This window comes from Micromys minutus (assembly GCF_963924665.1).
Source record: "Micromys minutus genome assembly, chromosome: 2".
NCBI classification, from domain to species: domain Eukaryota; kingdom Metazoa; phylum Chordata; class Mammalia; order Rodentia; family Muridae; genus Micromys; species Micromys minutus.
In genome coordinates this window covers 86,401,493-86,420,293 of record NC_137971.1, presented here as the reverse complement: position 1 = coordinate 86,420,293, position 18,801 = coordinate 86,401,493, and the positions used below count along the sequence as shown (strand labels likewise).

At 39.3% G+C, this 18,801-nt stretch overlaps 1 protein-coding gene across 1 annotated transcript; it reads right to left on the bottom strand.

The window, feature by feature from the left end:
* Positions 1 to 4,561: 4,561 nt before the first annotated feature.
* On the bottom strand, positions 4,562 to 18,246 carry TMEM41B (transmembrane protein 41B). The gene is made up of 7 exons (XM_080910991.1): positions 17,956 to 18,246; positions 14,157 to 14,274; positions 13,083 to 13,211; positions 11,296 to 11,389; positions 10,678 to 10,782; positions 7,556 to 7,694; positions 4,562 to 5,666 (listed from the first exon to the last, which is right to left on the bottom strand). The coding sequence occupies exons 1-7, from the start codon at positions 18,074 to 18,076 to the stop codon at positions 5,497 to 5,499; spliced, it is 876 nt and encodes a 291-aa protein (XP_080767117.1). The 5' UTR covers positions 18,077 to 18,246; the 3' UTR covers positions 4,562 to 5,496.
* Positions 18,247 to 18,801: the final 555 nt, after the last annotated feature.

Sequence of the window (18,801 nt, the reverse complement as noted above, 5' to 3'; positions counted from 1 at the left end):
GTGTTTGGAGGAAACAGGTGCTGGAATCCAAACTCTAGTATTCATGACAAGCAACTTTTGATCTTAACTGCTGAGCTCTCTCCAATGAACCACAGGATTTTATGTGTATGTCTGCCTTCTGTATGTGTGTGCACTACATGGGCCCCTGGAACCTACTGTGGTCAGAAAAGGGCATTGGATCCTCTGGCAGCTATGAATGGTTGTTGGCCATGTGGACCCTGGGAATTAAACCTTGGTCCTTTGCAGAAGAAAAAAGTGCTCTTAACCTATAAGAAATTTCTCCAACCTCGATATTACTTCTAAAAACAGCTAAAATTGCTTCCTTAAGTCCTTTTTTGCTTAACAGATCTGGAATACAGCTAGCTGTTCAAAATCAACTCCAGAACATCATACAACAGACTGTCCCATTATAATACTACCAGTGATGACAGACTAAGTTGTTACCTGTGGTCAACTTAAAGCCACAACACGAACCTTGTAGGCATTCATCAAACCTTTATTTAAAAGAGGCAAACCTAGAGTTTTGAGGACATGAACTCACCTCCACCATTTCAATTTACATGTCTGGGCTCCTCACTCCAAATGTTTTCAACAGCACTTCTCTGAGAGTAGAACACTGACAACCTGGGGCTCTGCAATGCTACCAGGCCAGACCCAGGTTCTCCCTTATGACACTAGGTACATAACTGGCTACCTGTCCCATGTACTCTCCTGCAAAGCACTGCCACTCTTTCTTCTCTTGCTGTATGACTGCTGGTTGAACTTAGGGTAGCACAAGTACATGCAAGACAAGTGCAGTACTACTGAACCACAGCCCCTGCCGCTCGCCCTTTTCTCAAAGCATCAGTTTGTGGAAATCAGACCAACCTTACTTGTCATCTTGTCATGGGCCATGTCTCCACCCTTAAAGAAATCACAGTTATCTGAGAGGCAGAAAAGACATCTCTCCAGCCCTTTATGTTTTCCTTTTTAAGATTTATTATTTATGAGTACACTGTAGCTGTCTTCAGACACACCAGAAGAGAGCACTGGATCCCATTACAGAAGGTTGTGACCATGTGGTTGCTGGGAATTGAACTTAGGACCTCTGGAAGAGCAGTTCTCTTAACCACTGAGCCATCTCTCCAGCCCCCCCCCACCCCCCATGTTTTTTTGAGAGGAGTTTACACTACTAGCCCAAGTAGGCCTTGAATGTATTTGTTTATTCAGCCACATCTAGTATTACAGGTAAATATCCCCACACCTGGTGTCTTTTATGTCTACTCTGATTGTATTTTTCTATAGAGGTTAACCTAGAAGTCTAAGACATGCTAAGAAAGCCTTACTAATGAGCTGTAGCTCAAGCCAAGAGATTTGAGAGATGCTACAAGATTTTCTGTTGGTTTGGGAAATATGGTTATATTATGTAGCTCAGGCTAGCCTTAAACTTTTATGCCTTTCACCCCTACCTCTTGAGGCTGGAATTCTAAATGTACCACCACACTGAACTCTTTTTTTAAATTTTGCTTTCATTTTAAAAAACTCATTCATTGAAGCACATCTGGGTTGCTTCCATTTTTGTCTATTATGAACATAGCTGCTAAAAAGGGAAACTGAATCACTCATTCAAACATCACTGGTGGGTAAGTTTTAAAAATACTCAGGATTAGATAGATGGCTCAGTCAGTGGTTAGGAGCACTGACTGCTCTTCCAGAAGTTCTGAGTTCAAATCTCAGCAACCACATGGTGTCTCACAACCATCTGTAATGAAATCTGATATGGAATTCTGGTGTGACTGAGAAAGTGACAGTGTACTCCCTTACATAAAAGAAGTGAATAAATCTTTAGAAAAATATGTAATTCATTTTTACTTATGTTCTTCACATGTATGTCTGTGTGAGGGTGTCAGAAGCCCTGGAACTGAAGTTACAGACAAGTATAAGCTGCCATGTGGGTGCTGAGAATTGAATCTGGGTCCTCTGGAAGAGCAGTGGAAGTCTTAACCAATGAGCCATCTCTCCAGCACCCCACATACTGATTTCAATCTTATTTTGAAACACTTCTAATAGACTTACATATAGTCCTAAGAAATAAAGAAATTCTATGCATTCAGCTTCACCCACAGGCAACATATTATAAAGATAAGGTACATCATCACCATTGATACCAAGACTCAGAGCACCAGTCTAGTCCCCTGGTCCTCATTCTCAAGGTTTCATAAAAAATAATTTAAGAAATCATATATTTAAAAAATCTCATGTTTAGTTTTTTTTTTTTAAACAAAACAAAACAAATGCTAGCCTGTTAACCTAGAACTTGCTTCTGATCCTTTTGCTGGATTTATAGTGCCTAAGTCACGGGTGTGCACCACTGGGCCAGGTTTATGAGGTGCTGTGGATGGATGGAGATATTGAACCTAGGGCTTCAGATATAATAGGTAAGTACCAACTAAGCTACACCCCAGTCTTATGCTCTTTGTTCTTGATCATGCAATGTATGTCAGCCTTTTGAGGGAACCACCAACATAATCCAGTGGTACAATGCTTTTCTACAGTGCACAAGAACCTATGTTAGACACATGCCTTTGATCCCAGCACTTGGGATACAGACACTGAGTTAGACGACAGCCTGGTCTACAAATCAAGTCTAGGATGACTAGGGTTACAGAGAAACCCTGTCTTGAAAAAACAAACAACCCAAAACAACAATAAAAAAAATTCAAACAATTCTTTTAATCAGGATGTTTTTTTAAAAATGCACTTTGATGAAACAAATCTTAAGCATGTGTTTCTCCAGTGTAATCTACATTTTAGCTTACATCATTTAATTAATTAATCTATTTAAGTTTTTTGAGACAAGGTTTCTCTGTGTAGCCCTGTTCTGGAACTTGATCTGTAGACAAGGTTGCCTCCTGAATGCTGAGACTAAAGGCATGCGCCACTGTCACCACCCAGCCACTTTACATTTACTAAGATCATAGATATATTATATTCGAAGTGACAAAGCTCCAGGATAAGGGACCGTGCTTCGAGCCTGGACTACTTACATTTGGATTATGTCACATCTGTGCCCATGAACGCAGGTGACATACAGGTAAATTGTGGGGTTGTTGTTGATGTTGTTTTTCCTGAGACAAGACTTCAGGCAGCCCAAGCTGTCCACAAGCTCCTTATCCTGCTGCTTCAGCCTTCCAATCCCTGGGCATTAGTGAGTCACAATACTTGGTCCAAGTTCTTTCTCGACAGTCAAGGGCAAAATATTTTTTTTTGTTTTTTGTTTTTTAAAGATTTGGTTTTTTTAAAGATTTATTTATTTTATGTTAAGTACGCTGTCATTGCCTTAAGACATACCAGAAGATGGTGTTGGATTGTATTACAGATGGTTGTAAACCACCATGTGGTTGCTGGGGATTGAACTCTGGACCTCTGGAAGAATAGTCAGTGCTCTTAACTGCTGACCCATCTCTCCAGCCTGATTTATTTATTAATCTGAGTGCACTGTAGCTGTCTTCAGACACACCAGAAGAGGACATCAGATCTCATTACAGATGGTTGTGAGCCACCATGTGGTTGCTGGGATTTGAACTCAGGACCTTTAGAAGGGCATTCAATGCTCTTAACCACTAAGCCATTTCTCCAGCCCAAGGGCAAAAATGTTAAAACAATGGTTACTCTACTGGGAGAAGAAAATATATCCAACTAAAGTGGTAGCTCCTGTTGAACATAGGAAAACATAGCACAGGGAAAGATCGTGCACTAGGGGATGGAAAGAATACTCTCAGCAGAGTAAGCACCATAACAAATGCAAAGAAACAGCAGGGTTTCTGTAAAATCCAAGCTTTAAAATCCTGATAAAAATTTGTCCGTATACATGTATTTTTTTTTCAGACATGTTCTTATATAGCCCAGATTGTTGCATCCAACTCACTATGCAGCCAAGGTTAATCCTGAACCTGAATCTACTTCCCTTCCCAAGTCATGGGACTGCAAGAGCGTTACATGCCCAGCTTCAATAATATAAGTGTATATATATATATATATATATATATATATATATATATATATATATATATATATATATATATATATAGTCCCAAACACCTATGTGTTTAACTCATCTGTAAAAATAACAAGAGCTTTATCAATCTCTGGTCACTAAATTTCACACAAAAGGACACAAGACAGACTACAATATTGATCAGTATTATCTTCCTTGTATTTGTAATATATCCACATGTTAATACTGTGACAGAAAAGGATTAGTCCACATTTTGCAGGAGAAACAGGCTTTGAGATGATCAGACTTTGAAGAATAAAAACCCTAGGACTTCCTACGCCACTAAAGCAATTGTTCAGCATACCAACTGGGATCTTAGTACTTTAGGCTTTAGATGGTTCTGTCCTGGAAAGGAACAAGAGACGTACCTAAGCAGCCAAAGGGAGTCTCTTCTAAGAAGTGGTGGAGACACTAATCACCATGTCAAGGTGAGAGGAGTAAGAGGGAAAGTGTACTAATCAGGTGCTGCCCCAGGAGGTCAGAGGAAAGGCAACAAAGCAATTGAAGATGTAGCATGCATGAAAGGTAATTACAATACATTCTTTAATGAACAGACAAAACTATGAGGCAAATTTTACAATCATTGCAACAAATAAACTAGATTTAATCACTAATGTCTTACTGTCAGTCGTTTCAGTATAAAATAATTAATGTCTAAAAAGTATATGCTTCGAGTATTTACTTTTAGAACCCCTTTGAGATAATAAAGACACTGTAACAAAATATCATTATCTTAATATACATTATCAACACCAATATGATACAGATATATAATTCTCCTTTTCTATATGTATGGTGGAAATACTGTAAAACCTAGAAAAAGGATGAAAACAGACTGGCCAGAATTAAAATTATCAGACTAATTCATGATATAGATTTCTAAGGAAAACTTAAATAACCCATCCTCGCTACATTCACTACCTATGGGAAGTGCTGTCTGAAAAGAGAAGGAAAATGAAAAACTCATATTTTTGCTTCAAGTATTCAGTTTGTGCTCTGATCTTTTATTCTAATTTCACTGTTCCTTATTTACTTTAATACAGGGTGTCTTGTGACATTCTCAAACTAGCAATACTCTGGCCTTAGCCTCCTGAGAAGCTGGGGTTATAAGTATGTTCCACTGTATCTGAGTTCACTATTTTAGTCATTAGTCAGACATAAAAGAGAAAAACACTTTAAATGAATCATTTAGAGTAAAAATTCCAAACCAAGCCACGATGATGTCTCAGAGCCAATCCTGGGACAGTAATGTTGGTGACAGCACTTCACATAGCATGCCAATTTCTGTTCTCCCTTGCCACATATATGCACTATCATCTATCTCATGGGATATTTTACTTTACAAACCCTTCTTTTAGTTACTGAAGAGGTGATTTCCAAACATACAATGAATACACCTGCTAATCCTGAGATGATGGTGGTGGTGGGAGTGATGATGGTTAACGAAAAGCCATGATTTTTCACTCAAACTTCTGCTTTAGTTTTTTTTGGAAGATGGCTGGCAGAATAGAAAGAAGAGCCAAAATCATCAGAATAAATACGGAGTTCCAGGAAACAGCTTCCCCTGCTGTTGTAAGCTGATACAGAGTTGTTCCTGCCTTAATTGCTACAAAAGAGGGAGGTGCAACACCTAAAATAAAAAATAAAAAACAGAGTTAGTGAAGAGTACCGGCAGCCTGTCAAATAAAGGAAAAACCACCATTTTTTTCATATGTGCATGTTTTGTGCACCATGTGCACACAGTGCCAATAGAGGCCAGAAGAGGTCATTAGATCTCTAGAACTAGAGTCACAGACAGTGTGAGCTTCCGTGTGGGAACTAAACCCGTGTGGTACTCTTGATATCTGAGCCATCTCTCCAGACCTCCAAATCAAATTTAAAAAATTAAATTGCGGTGTGCTTGAAATGTCTTTCAGGAACTCAGCTTTCTGCATTTTGAAGAAAGGATTAAGAATTTAAAGCAGGTACTTAGCACACAGAAGGAACTGAATCAATCCCAGGACATACCAGCATTTACATATATTATATTTTGAAATAATAAAATTATCTGACACACAGACTCAAGTATAATATGGAAGTAAAATTAGTTTTAGATGTTACTTTTCCTCATGCCCTTCCATGTCTCACTCAGTTCTACCAACAGCTGTATACTAGGTAAAATGAATTGTTTCATGCACCAAGATCAAATCTCTCCCTGTTGTCTCAATTTAAATTAAATTTAATATTCAAAAGAATAAGGCAAGTCAGATGGCTCTGTGAGTCAGCACTTGTTTTGGAAGCCTAGGGACCTAAGTTTGATCCCTGGAACACACACAAAAGTAGAAAGACACCAGGCTGGGTGTGGTGGCACACACTTTTAATCTCAGAACTTGGGAGGCAGAGGCAGGAAGATCTCTGTGAGTTTGAGGCTAGCCTGGTCTACACAGCAAGTTAATGTTTTAAAAGTTAGTCTTGGGACTGCAAGATGGCTCCGTGGTTAAGAGCACCAGCTAGTCTTCCAGAGGACCTGGGTTTGATTCCCAACACTCACATGGCAGCTCCTAAGTATCTGTAACTCTAGTTCCAGGGGAGCCAACATACATACAGGCAAAACACCAATGCACATAAAACAAAAATCATTTAAAAAGATACTTTTTAAAAAAGTCAGTCAGTCCTGTAATTTCAGCTATTATAGGTGTCATCTGTAATGACATTCGGCACCCTCTTCTGGTGTGTCTGAAGACAGAGGCAATGTACCCACATACAGGAAATAAATAACTTTTTAAATAAAGGTGGGGAGGGGCTGAAGAGATGGCTCAGTGGTTAAGAGCACTGACTGCTCTTCCTAGAGGTCCTGAGTTCAATTCCTAGCAACCACATGGTGATTCACAACCATCTGTAATGGGCATTGGATGCCATCTTCTGAAGACAGTGACATGCATACATGAAAAAAAAGTTCTGCATGGGGACACAGTGAAGTTTATGCAGCAAAAAAGTACTATCTTTGGTCAGTACCTAGTCATCACTAGCAAATTCTCTAATAAAAGACCAGAGGACACCTGGAACTTGGCCTGGGGTGCTCACTAGAAAGCATGCAGTCTAGGCTCATGACAAGAGCTTGGCCAATAAAGCTCGTGGCCTCAAGATCCTGTCATCTTTAATATAACTGACTATCATTGACAAAGGAAGAAAGGGCTTCTGGCCAGAGTTGGGGTTATTCTCCTTGGGCTAAGGATGTGGTTGGTGGTACAGACTGCTTGACATACCCATTTGACCCTAGTATCAAACAAACAAACTAAAAACAGTGAGGGGGTTCTGCTTAATTTTGCATTATTAAAATAATATCTAGTAGAAAGTGCTCATTCTTTAAAGAGGTAACACATTACAACACACTGAACAAGCTATGTATCTAGGGCAGGCTTTGTGCCCAAGAGTTATATATGGTACTGGATATTTTGCAAACAGCAGGCAAACTAGGCCAGCTGGACAGTTGGATAGGCACCCAATGAGCTGTCAGACAACAGGAGTCAGAGGTCTTACCTAGAAAAGTGCCAATAAAAAACACTTTCAATGGTACATTTATTACAGGAGATGTAATATTAATAAACCAATTAGGCAAAAATGGTGTGATTCTCAAAAATATAATGTAGTTAATAAGATGTTCTCTATGACGCTCTACCTGTTACAAGAAAAAAAAAACTATTATCAGTTAAGACCAATCTTCAAAGCAAGTTGTTTAATATAAAATACCTTAATTCTCACCCCAGACACACCACAAATTTATCCAACAGGAAAACAATGTGTGTTTTCTGGGGATGTAGCTCAGTGATATAGCTTTTGCTTTCCACATGTATACCAAGCAAGTATTAGGGGCTGGAGAGATGGCACGATTAAGTACTGATTACTTGTATATCTACATAACTAGCAAAATCACTTATATAAAACAGCTATTCCAAAGCAAATGTATATGTAAACCTGATATTTACCACACATATAACAAAAAGGGCACTAGACTGAAAGTCTAGCCAGAGATTTCAGATGTTTTATAAATAATCACAAATTCAAGTAAAATATAAAACATTCTTCTCCAAAACAAGGAGCTGAGGCAGGATGATCTCTATATTTCCTTTGAGATATAATCATTTCTTCTGATCTTCTTCTAAAAGTAGAATTCTCCCCACTATGGTTTAAATGTAAAATGCTGGGAGGGGGTGGGTGGGTAAGGGATTTATGGAGAGAAAACATCTGAAGCCAGTAAAGGTGATGGAAACTGGGAGGTGGGGTTCAGCTGGAAAAAGTGAGTGACTGAAGAGTGTCCTTGAAGTTGTCTGTATCTTGGTCCTACCCAGGATCCTCTGTTGAGTTCCTCTTTGCCATAAGATGAATAGACACTGCCACAAACACCCAAAGCCCTAATATTTTGTCCTACTAGTAGCCTAAAAATGAACTAAGGACTACAAACTGAAACCTTGCAACAAAATCATGTGTATGTTTTTTCTCCAGCACTTGTTACAATAATAAAGAACCTAATAAAACTCAAAGATTATGGTAGCATTTTTCTGTGTACAGTATACTAATGATTGCTAGTCTTGTTTAAAGTTTTTCCTGCTGAAATGCCTAGCAGCAGTAAGCTAAAAGTTCTTCAGTCAGACACATGAAGTGACTCATTTGGGGATTCCTTTATACTGACACTGACTCTTCTGCCAACTGAGCTTACCAAAATTAAAATATATAAATAAAGATGGAATTGGAGATAGGAGGAGCTTCAGTTCAAGGTCAGCACAGGCTACATAACATCCTGTTTCAAAAAAGTAAAATCAGTGGGTCTAGAGCAACAGCTTGATTGTCAAGAGCACCTGATGTTCTTCCAGGGTACCTGATTTTACATCCCAGCACCTATAAGGAGGCTCACAACTACCTGTATCTCTAGCTCCAGGAGTCTGACTCTATAATCTGTCCTCCACAGACATCAATACACACACGACACACACATACAAGTGAATTTAAAAACTGGAAATAAAATGTAAAACTAAAGTAAAATTGCCAGGAAGGTGACATGCTTCTTTAATTCCTTGTTGGCCAGGGTTACATAAGAGACCCTGTCTCAAACAAACAAACAAATAAAGTCAGAGGGGCTGGGGATGCAGCTCAGTGGCAGAGCATTATGTTTTGTACAAGCGAGGGCCTGGATCCTTAGCACAGCACCGAGGAAGAGCAAGAGAAAAAAAACAACATAACAACAAGCATGAACATCGCACTTGCATCCCAACGATACTATTTTTATCAAAAGATAAATTATCATAAGTTAATTTCACACATCAAAATACCTAATATATGGAAAGCACCAACTGGACTCAATGAGATATATTAAAAAAAAAAGAAAAAAAAAAAAAAGACATGGCTGGAGAGATGGCTCAGTGACTGCTCTTCCAGAGGTCCTGAGTTCAAATCACAACCATCTGTAATGGGATCTGATGTTCTCTTCTAGTGTGTCTGAAGACAGCTACAGTGTACTCATATACATTTAAAAAAATGGTACTTAAGAAGAAAAAAGATAGGGCAAGAGTTGGTGATTGATGCACACCTTAAATTCCAGCATTTGGGAAGCAGAGGCAGGAGGATCTCTGTGAGTTTGAGACTAACTTGAACTACATACAGAGTGCGGTCCAGGGCTACATGGAGAAATCCTGTCTCAACATACCCCCTACACCCCAAAAGAAAGAAAAAGAACATGTAACATGTAATTTGGGAGAGAATGTGTTGGGAAGTGAGTCTAGAAGGATTTAAAGGGAAGAAAGAGGGGATGAATATGATCAATATACATTGTATACACATGAAATGCCATATTAAATCCCACAAACTATGCCTCTGTAAATCTGGTCAAGAGCCATGGCTAGAGAGATCACGGGCACTAATGTGTTATGTTATCAAAGCCTTCTAAATCTATATGTTTACACCTGTAGATTAGTGCCACTCTTGAAAAACCAAACCAAACCAAACAAAACGGTTTTTTTGGTGTTTTTTTTTTTTTTTTTTTTTTTTTTTTTGAACAGGAGAAAGAGAGGGAGGGGGAGAGATTGGAGATTATGGAATGGGGAAAAAGTGTTAATGGATGGGGGAGAGGAAAGTCAGATTTGGGGTGAATTGTATATACTGTCAAGAGAAGACAATAATAAATTAATGCATGCTTAGTGCTTAGGTTGCTCATCTTTTCCTTCAGTTCAGGACCAGCCCCTGAAATGGTGCTGATCACTTTCAGGGTAGATCTTCTCATTTCAAATAACCCAACTAGGAAAAGCCAACAGATCAATCTATTTCTCACTGAGTCTCTCTTCCAGGTTATTCTACTTTGTGTTGACTCAGCAACTAAATCTAAACATCACATGTTTTAAAATAAACTTCTTGTTGGAGTGGTGGTTTAAACCTTTAATTCCTGCACTCTACAGGCAAAGCCAGGCAGATGGGAATCTGAGGCTAGCTTGAGTTCTAGGCCAGCCAGAGCTACATAGTGACACTCGTAACAATACTAAAAATAGACATATGTGAATGGAATCAAAATATACTACATGAAATTCTCAAATAAAAATTTAAAAAAATTTATAACATTTTTTAAATTACAAAACCAAAGAACAACAAAGAAACAAACTAACGCTTATAGCTACCTGCTGTGACCATTTCATTGCTTTCTCTGTTAGGTATTTGTATACAACGGGTCTTCCAACTAAGTAGGACAGCATGTAGCAGAATGAGGCACCAAGTCCAGAGCACTGGAAAACAAGAAGTCACATGTACCTTGTATTTTCCCATCTCATTCCTATAGACGCATTTACTTAATTTATCTCTTTTAGAGCCAGGCAAGGAAGTCCATATGAAAACCCACTTGATCTGGTCCTTTCTCAAACTAACTCAAACAAGATCGGTTAAAATAAACTGGCACTTGTGATTAAACTTTTGACCAAAACCTGTAATCACCGCTAGCCTTTAGTTTAATAAGGAGCCATTCCCACTCCATACTATAGCGATGCATAAAAACACTATTCCCAACCCAGGGAGTCGCTGTGTCTACCTAAGACAACAGGAAAGAAAGGGTATGTAATGGAACTGCAAGTAAGTCTGTAATACCCTCATTCTAGAAAAACCAAACTCTTCAGAGCTCCTTGAGACTTAACAAATCTACATTAACATTAGCGTCTTGAAAATGGATACATGTAAGAGAGACTACCTGGCAGAGCTAGGCTGCCATCGTCATCCCAATGCTCTGCTTATGTTCACATACTTACCAAGCAAACAAGGAACAAGGCAAGTGGGAAGGGATAAAGAAATCCAGAGAGGATACTGAGGAATATGGAACCTGGGATAGCAAACGTTTGCAAACTGTTAACTTGTAAGTTAAGAATTAAAACATAACGAAGTGGAAGTGTTACAAGACAAAGTTGACATAAAATTACAATACAGAAATTGTGTTAATAATTTATATTATTATTATATTGCCCCAGAGTAAATGTATATAGCATTATTCTTTGTATTGACTGAATAATAATAATGAGGTCAGGTAGGTTTTCTTCTACTTGTGGTATCATAGTTGCAGATTCTGGCCATTTTGTTTTGGGCATTAGTAATACCCAACATAGAGTAAAGAATAATGTACAATCATAATCAAATGGCTAAAAAGTATGTAAGTTGCCAGTCAGAATGCCTCTAGCTCCAAGCTAGATACCCATTAACAAATGATACAAAATGTAGTAATCAAATAAGTACAACATTGGTAAGATTATGCTAAGAGGAAATCTAGGACAAATGCCCCCAACAGGCACCTGGCAGAGACAAACTGGGTGGGGCTCAGCTAGGAAAAGTTTTCAGTAAGGTCCCTTTGTTTTTTATGTTTTTTGTTTTTGTTTTGTTTTGCTTGAGATAGTATCTCTTATTTTGTAGCCCCCTGGCTGGCCTGGAACTTTTTTGTAGACAAGATCAGACCCAAACTCAGAGATCAAAAGCACACTAATAAGTGCTGCTGAAGACTATGCTGTGTTTCCACCCATCCTCCTTCCACTGTTTCAGCTGCTTGGTCATGGTTGTTTTGTTTTTTAATACTCAAAACATAAGACATGAACGTAGCATTTTTTAAAAACTGGTTAAATGAATGAACACTACAATTAAGATACAAAACTTTAAAAATTATAGCCAAAAAAAGAATAAAATAAAGGGGCTAGAGAGATGCCTCAGTCGTTGAGAGCACTGGCTGTTCTTCCAGAGGACATGAGTTCAATTCCCAGTACCTATAACATCTATGCGGTAGAAACAAAGACCAGAAGTACATTATCATTACTGTCCACATAACAAGCTTAAGAGCAGCCTGGGTTATATGTGACTATTTTTCTCTGTGTAACAGTTCCTTGTTTCCCTGGCTGTCCCAGAACTCTCTTTGAAAAACAGGCTGGCCTTGAACTCACAGAGAACCACTCAACTCTGCCTCTGAAGTACTGGCTGGCATTAAACGAGTTGTAATGTTTGAGAGCTGAAAAACTAGAGTTCCAGGCTGGCAAAGGCTACACTGTGAGGCTGTCTCAAAAAACACCAAACCCCATTTTATTATTTTAAACACTGAATTAAACTAATTTATTTGGGTGTGTATGTTTAAGGGCATGAGTGACATGTGGAGATCAGAGGACAACTTTTAAGGGCAGGTTCTCTTCTACCATGTGATCCTAGGCATCAAACCCAGGACATCATGTTCGGTTTGCCAGCAGGTGCCCCCTGTATTAATGTTTTAAAAGAAAAACACTTTGGCTGGAGAGATGGCTCAGTGGTTAAGAGCACTGACTGCCCTTCCAGAGGTCCTGAATTCAAATCCCAGCAACCACATGGTGGTTCACAATCATCTGTAATGGGATCTGATGCCCTCTGTTCTGGTGTCTGAAAACAGCTACAGTTTACTTATGTATAATAAAAAATTTTTAAAAAAAAATAAAAGGAAGGAAAACAGTCATCACTTCTAACTAAACAAGAGACCTTTGGGAACTTTTCTTGAACAAACTAGAAAACATTTTTTTTTCAGATAAAAGGATACAAAATATATGTAGCAAAATAAGCAACCAATACTTGTACATAAAAGGTGTCCTTATATTTGGAGAGAACTTTTCCTAGAGCCTTGGCATCATCCATATCTCTCGGAACCTTCATATTCACTCTCTCTTCCCTAGAGAAAAATAATAATGTAAAAAATAAATAAATAAATCAAAGTCAAAATGATGCAATGCAATTGATCTGCAATAAGGACAAAGTCACAGTTTTTAGTCTTAACAGTCTAAGCAAACATACACAAATTAAAATTCAAAATAATACAAATCAAAAATTAAATACAGCTCTTTTAATATTGGCTTAAATTTAAATTAGAAATTAACCATTAGCATTAACATATTTAATATTATTTTAGGTAATTTTTCTAAACTAAAGTCAATAATTATTTATTATGAGAATTATTAAATTTTTTTTGAAATCATACTTTATAGAGCAAAAATATATCCCAGGTCAAAATGCAGGAAAGCTGTTCTTCCTCCTTTCTCTTTTTGAGATGTGGCTCACAACCATCTGAAATGAGATCTGATGCCTTCTTCTGGTGTGTCTAAAGATAGCTATAGTGTACTCATATAATAAATAAATAATCTTAAAAAACAAAAAACAAAAAAAACAAACCTCTGGAAGAGCAGTAGTGTTCTTAACCCACTGAGTCAACTCTCCAGCCCCTCCTATCCTTTTCTTAAAGAAATGAAGGAAGGGGACTGAGGTGTATCTGCTGTACTTTGCTTGCTTAATACACAGGAACTCTGGACCCAAACCCTGGACCTAAACCTGGGATGGTGGACACACCTGTAATCTCAGACTTGGGAGGTAGAGACAGCAGAACTACAAGTTCCAGGAGTTTAAATCACAAAGGAGATGAGACTCTGTGTAAAAAACAATGGGCAGGAAGGCAAGAAGGAAGTCAACCAGGAAATCTGAACAGTGCTTATGGACTTGCTATTTGGACAAGAGCTAGTGCACAAGCACCCTAATAGTTCTGTTGCTAAAGGAAACTTAGCTTTTAACTCATATCACCTCTAAAACATCTAGACATTTTCAGTTTCTTTAGTGGTATACTTACTCACTAAGCTGAGGAAAATTTTTATATACCAAAAACATAACAAAAGCTGCACATGAAAAAATGGACACCAGTATAAGGAGTGATGTTCTTGCTGATCCAGCTTCTGCACAAGGCTTTTCTGAAAGAAAAAAGTATATAGTAATACTTTTAAAAGTATATACTGATGATTATGAGTCAGTAATACTCCTGAGTATCTATTAAACCTAAAAGATAGCATGCAATCCACGTAGTTATAAGTCTTTTTACAATTTCTTTGTAAATGTATACTATGCATACTACTAGTGTCTTTTCACAACTATATCAGATACATGTGCTTTTAGCTCTTGTAGCAACCATGCCTGCATTTGAAATGCATTAGCTTCTAAGTCTTTCTGAATATTATCACTATACTTAACAAGTATTATTAGGAAATGAATATTATCATGCTTGTTATCTGCCTTTCTAACTTTCTCCCAGGTCAAAGGTACTGCCTGAGAAAGAATCAAGCTTCATCACCCTACAAGTCCAAACACTTTCTCTGCTTCACTGTTGGCTGTCAGGGACAAGCAGGAATCCTGTCATAACACCCTCCAAAATGATTAACAAGTTCTTTCAAGATGTTAATTCTACAGTTCTCCCATTAACCGAGGACTTTGATTCCTACTAGTGAGCTCCCATGTCTATTCCAAGATCTGCTTCCAAAAATCAACTTCCTTTGTCTTATCTTTTTGTTAAATGTTAACAGAGGTCCTTCTAGATATTACTTTGTGAATTCATTGACACTTCAATTTTTGCCTTGTGTAATCACCTTTTTCCTAACATCGATATACAGCCTCAGCACTCAGGAGGCAGAAGCAGATGGATCTCTCTAAGTCTGAAGCCAGCCTGGTTTACAGGATGAGTTCAAGTTCAGTAAGTGAAACTTAGTAAGAATCACAGACACATAGCTCAAAAAATAAAAAATTAATCATATTGTACCTCTATGTTTTTTGGGTTTTGAGATGGTTCCGTGTAGATGAGGCTGGCCTGCAACTCAAAAATGTAATTAAAGGTGACCTTGAACTTATCTCCCTGTATCTAATGCAAATAAAACACAGACACACCCCAAAACAAGGAAAAAAGCAAGGAAAAAAAAATCAAAACCTCACATACACAAAAGGCAACACTGAAGGTGGCCTGTCTGTAACCATAGACCAGACTGTTGCCAAAAGATGGAAACCATCTGGTCCACAGTAAGCTCTAGACTTGGTCTATGAGACTTTCCCATACAGACAAAAAAGTGTCATGGCTTGGTATACAGTGGCCCACTCTTGGGATCTCAGTTCTCAGAAGCTGAGGAAAAAGGGTCTCAGGTCAGCTCCAGATACATAGAGACTCTATCTCAAAAATAAACAAAAACCACTAAAGTGTTACAGAATTTGTAATAAAGATTCTATCACCAAGTACTTTCCAATCTAAGGTTATTAGAATATTTACTTCTCTGATTTGGAAGGGGGGAGAGGATAATGGTAGTTGCAGTCTACAATTAACAAAAATTGTTTTTCTAAAGCTAAAAATTGCTTGCTAATTAGACACTACTGATGGAACCATGACAAGCACAGTACTAAGTAAACTAAATCCTATCACAATTCCTAATACTAGGAAAAGGCAGAAGTGCGAAAAAGAATTAAGTCATTAATAAACAAGATCAATTTTAAAAAACATCATTTTGCCTAAAATAATCTAACAGCACATTAAATATACTATCAATATACTATAACATTGCTGACAAGCATAAAGGGATCACACTAACCCTCAAGCCTGTTCCCCAGCTCCACGTGCTCCTGCCTTACCCTTTCTTCACTTATCTAGAGGGTACATCTGCATATCTTTATCCTTTGGCTTAGTAAAATGTGGGTAGTTTTCAAGACATTTGATAAAAGAAACCACCATAAAGGCACTCTGGAAGTTTTGCCGTATTATTAATTATTATTATTATTATTATTATTATTATTATTATTATTATTACCACCACCACTATTATTATTATTATTATTTAAAACTCTAAGAGGGAACAACAACAAAAAACAAACCCACACAACCTAAGACCATCTCAAGCAATGTGACAATTATTTAGCTATATAGTCTGTAACCAAATACAAATACCAAGTAAGAAGCAAGCTAGAGTACACCAAGCATTAAAAATAGCTGAAAACACATTTCCACTGTGTATTACTTTTTAAAAAGATTTTATTATTTGTGTGGGGGTGAGGGTGAGTTCAGGTCACCCAGAAGGTGGTCCTGGATTCCCTGAAACTGGAGTTACAGATTGTGATGAGCTGACATGTGCATACTGGGAACCAGGCAGGCTCTTCTCCAAGAGCAGCCAGTGTGCTTAACTACTGAGGCTTTCCAGCTAACCCTCTCACCACTAGCCATCTTTCCAGCCTCTCCACTACACATTCTTACCAGACCATCCTTTTGGCTATTAGTAGCAATGAAAGACAGCAGTGTGAGTGAGCGGCAAACAACATAATGGTTATTTGTTCTAATCACTTCAGATGTTTGAGCTTCAAAAAGCACATAAAAGGATGCAATCATTATAGTTGTGGAAAAGCAATGAATAATGTTATGCCATTACAAAATCAAAGCACTTACATTTTCCCACTTAAAACTATATTTAAAGAGCCAAGAAATTTCAGGTTAGTGTACTAGGCTAAAAAAAACTTATGAGTCCCCCTTACTTTGTTGGGTGTTTTGTTGTTGTTCTGGTTTTTGGTTTGTTTGTTTTGAGACAGGGTTCGTCTTGTAACATGCCTGGCTGTCCGGAATTTCTTTTGTAAACCAGGCTGACCTAGAGAGCCACCTGCCCCAGCCTCCAGAATAATGGGATTAAAGGTAAATGCCATTTCAGAGGAGCCACGCTTAGGTGAACTGTTTTGTTTACGCCACACATCAACCGATTAAGCAGATACGATTACGACTATTATTGTTTTAAAATTCAGATACTTTTTTAAAGTTACAAATCCATCTCTGTGGGTGGCTCACTCCTTTAATACCAGTACTCAGAAAATTAAGGCTGGTGATAACTTGGCCTATCGAACTAGACAAGGTCTTAAAAAAAGAAAACGCCCTGAGATGGTAGTGTACACCTTGGATCCCAGTACTTGGGAGGCCGAAGCTGGAGAAATCTTTGCCTTAGAGGCTAGCCTGATCTACAGAGCAAGCCCTCCAGTCAGCCAGGGCTACACGGAGAAACAAATTAACAAATTTAAGTTACAAACCAGAGTAAATGAAGACGCAAGATCTGAAAACTTTGTTTTTTTCTAGACAGGGTATCTCTGTGTAGCCCCGGCTGTAAAGGAATTCGCTAAGAAGACCAAGTTGGCCCCGAACTTGCCATTGCCACCGGAGGAGTGAGCAACAACCACCCGGCTAGAATCTGATACTTTCAAATGGCACCTGGAAGCTCAAGTCCTTGCTTTTAATCACAACCTTGGTGTGTCTCTGTGACTCTACACAAGTCATGTAGCTGCATAGCCCTCAAGTATGCTCATCTCTAAAACGATGCAATGAAAGCTCAAGTCTCTTGAGCACCTGTCTGGGTGGCCTGGGTAATGAACCTGTCTATTTGGTGTCACACCAAGTCGGGGTTACTGTTTCCTTTAACCAAGTCTATTGAGAAAGTACCAACTAGGAATCTAGCCGTGTGTCGAGCGGGGTCCCCGCCAAGTACACGACTCTCTTGCTGAGATCCTTAGGAGCCCTCCTTCCTTGCGACCTGCATCATGAGATCCCAATCTTTGGGATAGCCTCAGATCCGGCCCGCAGGTTCACTTACCTTTGAGATGATCTTTGTGGCCGGGCGCAGCGGAACCTTGCGTCCCCACTGCCCGGTCTCCCGCTGGGGTCGAGTGCAGCATCTCCGTCTGCGATCGCTCAGCGACTCTGCCTTTCGCCATGGCTGCTGCAGGGGGCCGTGAAGAGCTCCCAGCTGTGCCGCGCCCCCTTGAACGACTAAAGCTCCTCCCGCTGCTTCCTTTCAACACCGAGGCGCGCGGCACAGCCACTTCCGGCGCGACCCCCTCACCTGAGTCGACCTCGAAAACTTGACACTCGGAGGAGCCTTCCAGAGGTATCAGGTGAGGGCCCGCCCAGAACCGCCCACGAGCCTCGCGCGCTTCCGCACGCCCAGTAACCGCGAGACAAGTCAGGGCCGACCCCGCCCCCTCCGGGGCCCCGCCCACCTCGCTCCTGCAGGGCGCATGTGCAGTCGCCTAGGCAAGTCATGGGTCTGCGGCCTAAAGACCGGCTTCTCTGCGCCGCTTTCGTCACGCGGAAGTGAGGCCTTGAGTACTTCAGACTCTTTGTTCCTCCGACCGGAAGTGTTTGCGCGCGACTAGTGGGTGTTTCCTGATTGAAGATTCCGTAAGTTCCGCAGCAAAAGGGTTACAAGCGCAGAGGGAGCGGAAGCCTGGTCTTAAGATCGTGTAAAATTTAAAACATGCGACAAATGTACCGGAATCTCAAAAAATTGGGTCCCAGAGGAAAGGTGCAACCTATGGAGGTCACAGAGTGGCAGAAATAAGTGTGGAGGCCAGGTTTTCTAGTTCAAAGCAAATGCTTTCCCGCCTTCTCCACCTGTCACAAGTAAATTCACCCTTACTCATTATATTTTGGCGTTTCC